This window comes from Chaetura pelagica, unplaced genomic scaffold, assembly GCF_000747805.2.
Source record: "Chaetura pelagica isolate M959 unplaced genomic scaffold, ChaPel_1.0 scaffold26, whole genome shotgun sequence".
Taxonomy (NCBI): domain Eukaryota; kingdom Metazoa; phylum Chordata; class Aves; order Apodiformes; family Apodidae; genus Chaetura; species Chaetura pelagica.
The window spans coordinates 813839-821612 of record NW_009953793.1 but is presented as its reverse complement, the minus strand read 5'-3'; the positions used below and the strand labels follow the sequence as shown (position 1 = coordinate 821612).

The 7774-nt window shown below is 51.6% G+C and overlaps 1 protein-coding gene across 1 annotated transcript in view; it reads left to right on the top strand.

The window, feature by feature from the left end:
- The window catches only part of LOC104391747 (activin receptor type-1C-like), a 54444-nt gene that overhangs the window by 9331 nt on the left and 37339 nt on the right, over window positions 1–7774 (top strand). Inside the window, exons 2-6 of the mRNA XM_010001078.1 lie at window positions 85–315; window positions 523–690; window positions 1207–1363; window positions 1484–1608; window positions 1869–1994. Of these exons, the coding sequence (XP_009999380.1) occupies window positions 85–315; window positions 523–690; window positions 1207–1363; window positions 1484–1608; window positions 1869–1994 (807 nt within the window). The remainder of the gene's footprint in view (window positions 1–84; window positions 316–522; window positions 691–1206; window positions 1364–1483; window positions 1609–1868; window positions 1995–7774) is intronic.

Sequence of the window (7774 nt, the reverse complement as noted above, 5' to 3'; positions counted from 1 at the left end):
TGCTGTGGGGCTGGGGGAGCTGCCGGGCTCTGGTGGTCACTGCTCACCAGCCTCCCAAGGAGTCCTCACTTCTCTTTCAACCAGGTTTGCCTCTGCTGGTACAAAGAACAATTGCCAGGACTATTGTCCTGCAGGAAATCGTGGGGAAAGGCCGATTTGGGGAAGTCTGGCGTGGAAAATGGTGCGGGGAGGATGTGGCTGTGAAAATCTTCTCCTCCAGAGACGAGCGGTCCTGGTTCCGGGAGGCAGAGATTTATCAGACGGTGATGCTGAGGCACGAGAACATCCTGGGCTTCATCGCTGCTGATAACAAGGGTAGGCTGCCACTCCTGCCTGGAATGCCCCTCTTGGTCCCATAATTGCTTGTGCTCCCACCTGGAGCACCCCCTGTTGCCTGGCACCTGTGCTGGGCTCCAGCAGACCCAGTCCCCTGTGTGCAGGAGCAGCCCCTGACACGGGGGAGACTTTTCCTAAGGAGGTTTGTTTTCCTGTGCATCTGAATAATCTTATTCCTCCGGGCAGATAATGGGACGTGGACTCAGCTCTGGCTTGTCTCCGAGTACCACGAGCAAGGGTCCCTGTTTGACTACCTGAACAGAGGGACAGTGACAGTGGAGGGCATGGTCAGGCTGGCGCTGTCGGTGGCCAGCGGCCTGGCCCACCTCCACATGGAGATCGTGGGCACGCAGGGTGAGTGCTTCTCTCCCACTGGTCCTTCCTGGACTGCCAGGAGCTTCCTGGGATGTCGGCAAAACCGTTTATGGGTGAGGTGGGTGTCGTGAAGCGTTTCACAAGCTGTTCTGCTGCGGAAGCTCTGCTGGCCTGAGCGCCTGTGGTGCTGAACAGGGAATGGGAATGACACCTGCCTGCCTTCACTCCCTGTGCCTCCTTCCACCTCAAGACCTGGTGGGGGGGGGGGGGGGGTTGTGTGGTGCTAATGAAGGGTTCTCTACAGGAATTCAGAGGGTGAACTTACATTTCTCTTCTATTGTTTTATTCTTGGAATACAGATTCTGGAACAAAAATGCCCTCGAGGTGTCTTTCTTTAATGTGCTGGCACGTAGCAGAGCTCCCCTTAGTGCGAGCAGGGTTAGCTCCTCAGGATGTAGTAACACCGTTGCATGAAACTGGTGTTGCTTCCCTGCTGGTTCTGTCAGCACTCACCCCCTGCCATCAGCAGTGACAGCCCTTTCTTGCCGTGGCCAGGGAAGCCGGCGATCGCGCACCGGGACCTGAAGTCCAAGAACATCCTGGTGAAGAGGAACGAGAGCTGCGCCATCGCCGACCTGGGGCTGGCGGTGAAGCACGACTCGCTGCTCAACACCATCGACATCCCCCAGAACCCCAGGGTGGGCACCCGCAGGTGGGCGAGGGGGCTGCTGACCCCCTCCATGACTCCCCTCTGCTGCTGGTGTCCCTCCAGCAGGGGCAGCAGACCCCAGCTGCCATCTTCCTCTGACAAACCCACCTCTCTACTTTCAAGGTATATGGCTCCTGAGATCCTGGACGACGTGATGAACACAAACATCTTCGAGTCCTTCAAGCGTGCAGACATCTACTCCCTGGGGCTGGTGTACTGGGAGATCGCCCGGAGGTGCTCCGTTGGAGGTGAGGCTCCTGGCCTTTTCATTTTGCCATCCAGAGCATCTTTATCTGCGGCAAAACCCAATGAGTTAAAAGACCTACGTCCCTGCCCTCTTAGTTACCTTGGCAGCAGGAGGCTGTAGGAGCCTGTCGTGGAGCAGTTGCTCGAGGTGGCCCTAGTGCTCCTCTGCTCTCTCTCGTTGCCTGTAACAACAATCAGTCCGAGCTGATTCTGGAGCAGCCACTGTGGATTTTGTGTTACCTGCAGAATAAATCTTTCCTAGGAATCACGGAGGAGTACCAGCTGCCTTACTATGACGTGGTGCCTTCTGATCCTTCCATAGAAGATATGAGAAGGGTGGTTTGTGAGCAGAAACTCAGGCCAAACATTCCGAACCAGTGGCAAAGCTGTGAGGTAAAAGCAGTTTTCATTTTATTACAAAGCACATTTAAATGAAGACAGAATTTTTCAGCAGGACAGGAGGAGCTGGATGTCCAGCCCAGCTGGAGTTCAGATGTGTTTTGGGTCATATAAAAGAATGATAGAATGCCAGGTTGGAAGGGACATCAAGGATCATCTGATCCAACCTTTCTCAGTAACAATACAGTTTGAATGAGATGGCTTTGCATCCTGTCAAGCTGAGTCTTAAAACTGCCCAAGGTAGGGCAATCCAGCACTTCCCTGGGAAGATTGTTCCAATATCTAACTGTTCTCAAGGTGAAAAATTTTCTTCTGAAATCTCCCCAGGAGCAACTTGTGCCCATGACCCCCTGCCATTCCCATGTGACTCCTTGCAAAAAGGCAGTCTGCATCTTCCTGGCACCCACCCTTTAAGGACTGGAACGTGGTTAATAAGATCTCCCCAAAGCCTTCTCTTCTCATGGCTGAACAAGCCCAGTTGTCTCAGCCTCTCCTCATCTGGCAGGTCCCCCCAAATCATCTTTGTGGCCCTTCTCTGGACCCTCTCCAGCCTGTCCCATCCTTTTTGTAGAGCAGGGACCAAACCTGAATGCAACACTCCAGGCCACCTCCTTTACCTTGGTAAAAAAACCCCACAAACAAACATTACAAAATGAGGCTATTTATTTGTTTGTGGTGGTAGGTTTGGCTTTCTGTGTGTTTGTTAATTTAAGGTCCCTGTCTGCTCTGTGCAAACCCCTGCAGCAGAAGTTAAGGTCTGGGGGTTAGATGCTGCCAGGAACATTTCTCACTGTGTGGAGATGGACCTTGTTGTATTACACCTGGTTTTCCTGCAGTGGTGGCACTTGCCCTGTGCCAAACATGAGGCTGTTTCCCTCCAGCTGGGAATGGTGGCTCTGGGAAGGCAGCATGGGCACGTGTGGGTTGCACAGGATCAGGATGTGCCTTTGGATGCTTAGGGCTGCAGGGAGCTTGGGTTTTGGGGGGGCTCCAGTTCTGTGGGGTGCAACCCTCCTCTGGGGGAGCAGGAGCCTTGTTCCCAGGGGAAACAGCTTTGATGGGGCTGGGAGAGCCAAGGGGCAGGAGCAGACCCAGAGCAATGCAAGGCACAAAGCCTTGGGTTCCTCCACGAGTGACTGATGAGGGTGATTTTGTCTCTGGAGAACTTGCAAATATTTTTCCTCAGGCAAGGTTGGCTTGTGTTGGTTTTTTTCCTGAAATGTGTTGTGTCCCAAGCCTCCCCCGGCTCCGCGGCTCTGGGCCGGGCTGCGGGACCCGCCCGGCGTGGCCAGCAAGGCCGTGTCTTTGCTTCGGGGTTCTGAAGCAAATTCCGCACCGGGCTGATCGCGGAGAGGAGCGGGAAACACCGGGACAGACCGACAACGCCTTGTGCTTTTGATCCGAGCCAGACCCCCGGACCTGCAGGGAGGAGCTGGGACTGGTTGAAGCCTGTTTGCACCAGGTGCTTTGTCCTCCAACCGAGCAGACACCAAATTGAAGACAGCTTTTTACATATTTTGTTATTGGTTTTGAAATGCAGGAAGCTGAAAAGGGGCAAATAGAAAGATGGAGGTTCCCCCAGCGGGTGCATTGGGAACAAGAGCATCAGTCGGTTTCCCGTTGGCTTTTCCTTTTGCTGTCTTGATTTCACACACAACATTATAGTTAGGATTTAGAGATTATTTTTTACTCTGTTCGTTGAACACATCGATCAAGGGACATTTAATTTATTTTTTTACCAGTTAGTAGGAAAGTAATAGAGGCAATACTTTTCCAGCAGGTAGCTAGGGATGGAAGGGGGAGAGTTCCTACCTAAACTGAGAAAGTGTATCTTTTAAACAGCATCTTGCCAACCTGTCACTGGTAACATATTTTTTTTGAGTGCCTTTTGACGTTTCAGGGGGAAGCTTCACCAAAAGCAGCCCTGGGAAAGCACTGGAGCCCGGCAGGGGGGCTGGGCTCTGCTCGCAGTGCTGGGGGGCACAGGCAGCGAGGTGAGCAGTGACTGTGGGGCCTCCTGTGCCCACCCGAGACCCTGGCACTGCAAATTCCTGCTTCAAACCCACCCCTGGCCCCGGGACCCGATGCGATGTGAGTTCGGGGCGTGATGTCCCTGCGCAGAGGTTCCCCGTGGGTTTGTCACGGCAGCGGGTTGGCGGGAAGGGTTAACACCGCTGCTCGTGTCTCCAGCCCCGCAGGCCATAAGAAGAGGGGTGTGTTCCCAAAACCCTTCTGCCCCGCGGCCCACACATTGAATGTTCTGGTGTCTTGAATAACCCACATTGCACCCTCGGTAACAATCTGGTTCTTTACGTGTCTGTGAATCCAGGGAGTGCGTGGAAGTGAAGCCCTGAGGTGTCTCCAGAGTAGCTTTGCTCAGGTGGAAGGACAGCTTACACTTTGACGGCTCGGGACCCTCAGTTCTCCCAGTACCCCGTGTTCCACCCTGACACACACTCACCGCACTGCGGGCTCTCCGTGGGTGTTAATTGCCCCGTAATTGGGCCCTAATGCAACGCCCCGGTTTGCACAACTCCCGCGTGTGTTACAGTGTGCGAGCCTGGCCGGGGTCTCTCAGCTGAGTGGTGGAGAATGTTTCTACTGGATCGCTAGTAGCTGTGCCCCAGCTTGCTTGCTGGGTTGCAGTCGGTCACCTTACAGGGTTAATTGTCCTGGGCTTCAACTGCACAAGCTCTGCCGGGGAGCTGGGCAGCCGGGCACTTCCTGAGCTCCCTGAGGGGTAATTGCTGCAACTGCCCCATCCGAAGGGTGATGCTTATCTTGAGTATCAAAAGATTTGCAAATGTGAGATCCAGGATTTGTTCTTGTAGAACAGAACTTGAAAAAAAAATAATCCTTATGTTAAAAAGGAACAATCAAAGATTTATTTTTATTTTTTTTTAAGTGGGAAAAGGAAATATTTTATCCACTGAAATCGACTTGCAGTGAATTTGCAGAATAAGGTGTCTGAAATCAGTGGTAGTGGAGTAGAAGTAGGTTTAATTAGTGTGCTGGTTTAGGCCTGTTTCTGCCAAAGTAGTTAAGCTGTGCAAGGGAGAGAACCCCCTCAGTCCCCGAGCAAGAGGTGCCTGCAGCAGCCCTGGTGCGTTAGGGCTCGGTACTGAAAGCTCAGCAGTTGCCATACAAAATGCAAAGTGACCAAGGGATCGTTAGCTTCTCTTGTGCCACTTTTAAAACTCCTACTGCTTTTTCTTTCTCCCAAAACTGGAGGCGTTCTTCACGGGGAGAGTGATCAGGATGCTCTCTAGGAATTTTTCTTTCATTTTCAACGGACTTTTAATCTGTATTATCCTTTGAAAGTCCTTATGCCCTTGCAGTCTGTCTGGTAGCTGCTCCTGGGGCTTCTTTCCCCGTGAGCTGGAGGGGTGGAGGAACTTGGTGCCTGGGCAGAAGCTCCTCTGGTGAGGAGCTGTGCCAGACTGAGGGCATGCTGTGAAACTAAAAAAATTGAAGCTTTTTGGTGACCTGCTTTCAGGGCAGAGCTGGGGGACATTTCCAGGAGGGTTTCCCGGGTGAGAGGGCGGTGACCCCGGTCGGTAGGTGCAGGTTGGGTCAGGACGCTGGGCTCCTGTCCCCTCACTTCCCCTGCTGTCACCTCGCCCTGGGCACCAGCACAACCACCGCCTGGGGCTTCGGGTTAGTTGTAAGCATCAGCTGTCCCTTTGGTCAGTCCGGCCTGGTGAGGGGGCTGTGGGCTCCTGGAGTCTCCAGAGCCGTGGGAGGATCTGGCGTTTGGAGGTGCTGGCAGGAGGGGTGCGGGGGGGCTGCTCTGCACAGCTGTGCCCTGTGCTGCTCCTCCTGCAGCTCATGGCTCAGCCCTGGGAATACCTGGAATCTGCTTCTGCTCATATCTTATGGCTTGAGGTGGTACAGTCTGATTGCCAGCTCTTTTCACTTAGCTCAAGAGTTTTGCACTGGTTTTCTTTTTGTTGTTGTTGTTCAAAGGCGAAGTAGGTTTTATCAAAGTAGAGTTAAACATAACAGAGCCGAGGGGCTGGTGTTCTACTGGGCTTTAAGATGTTTGTAAACTTAAAAAAAAAGACCCAAACCCCCTTGTTTTAGTGGCCTTTTCCCTCAGTGTGGATTTGTCCTTGTTCCAGTTTCAGAACAGAGGTTACCCAGGGACTCTGCAGTTTCAGGGAGGCTTAGGTTTCTTTAATGTTCCTGCTAATCTCCATTTAAAGCACAAGTTCTTAAGGTCGTAAAAATTTTCAAGCTCAAGGATACTCAAGACCAATCACCACATTTAGCCTCTCCTAACTGGTGCTTCTAGTTTAGGGGAGGTACTAATTTTTATTTGTTTTTAATTTGCTTCTAACAACAATCTAAAACTTAATGCATGGAATATCAACTGAAAGGGAAAGTAACATTTTCTCTAGCACCTAATTTTTTTGTGTCCTTAACTGTTACCCCAAATACTCCTTGAGAAATTCAAGCTGTAATCTCTTTTGCACTTTGCTAGTTTTATAGTCATTTGCACTTAACCAAGATGATTCCCTCGTGCAACCCTATAATGAATCCTAGAATATTTTAGTCCTTGTTATGTCACTTCTTTTTGGGCTATCAGATTCAGGGATTACAAATGAGTTTGCTTAGAAATATGTCTAGTCCCTGCAAGGGCAGGGAAGGGAGCAAGGTCTTCTCTTGGTCCCTGTCATCCCCTTGGATCCAGCCACCTGTCTGGGCTTCTGATGGCACAGCAGGGACTGTCCCAGGGTGCTCTGGTTCCCCCCCATCTCTGTGAAGCTTTTAGGGAAAGCGATGCCTACAGCAGGGACTGTCCCAGGGTGCTCTGGTTCACCCCCTCTCTGTGAAGCTTTTAGGTAAAGAGATCCCTGCTCCATTCCCACAGGCTGCACAGTCTATGAATGTACAGAGGAATAAGTATTAAGAGGTACAATATATTTCTACTGAATATCAGCAGTGTGCAATAAGTTGTAACCAAAGGCTCTGAATGTACTTTCGGCGTAAACAGACTGAATGTATTTTAAATGTAGCTGTTCTATTTATGTCTAAATCTGCTGTGGTTTTCAGTTCTCAGAGACAAATGTGTAGTGCTTTGTCAGTCTACAAAGTTGTCTGGTTTTTAAAGAAGCATTCATATTTTTCCTGGATGTACTGTAATTAGAACTTGGTGTAGCAGCACAATGCTGGAATTCAACCTTCATATTGTGAAATGCCTAATCTTGGTGGACACTGCAGCAAGTTATTTTTAAAACTATTGCTAAAGTTACTGCTTGGTATTGCAGCTGCCCTGGATGTAAATAATTCATTTGAATGTTGTATTTTGTATGTGTGCTTTACCTCCTGGGACACATTCGGAAGGATGTGGCGATTTTAATAAACTGAGCACACTCTGCCATTTAGCTGCCATGAAGTGTAAGCTGGTTTTTTTATGTTCACCTTGTGAGGGGAAAGGGTTGAGGGCTGTTTGAGGGAACTTGTAGATATGGGAGGTTTCAGACATGACCCAAAGCTCTCTGGCTGGCTGTGCTCCAGCCCCTGGCCCAGGGGTGGCTGGGCAGGGGATCTGCCCCAGTTCGGGGCTCTCTGCAGAGGGGGGCAAAGGACACTGCCTGGGGCAGGGGGTGCAAGGCTGGGGGTGCAAGGCTGGGGCAGGGGCTGCATGGCAGGGGCAGGGCCATGGCACTGCCTGGGGCAGGGGGTGCAAGGCTGGGGGTGCAAGGCTGGGGCAGGGGCTGCATGGCAGGGGCAGGGCCATGGCACTGCCTGGGGCAGGGGGTGCAA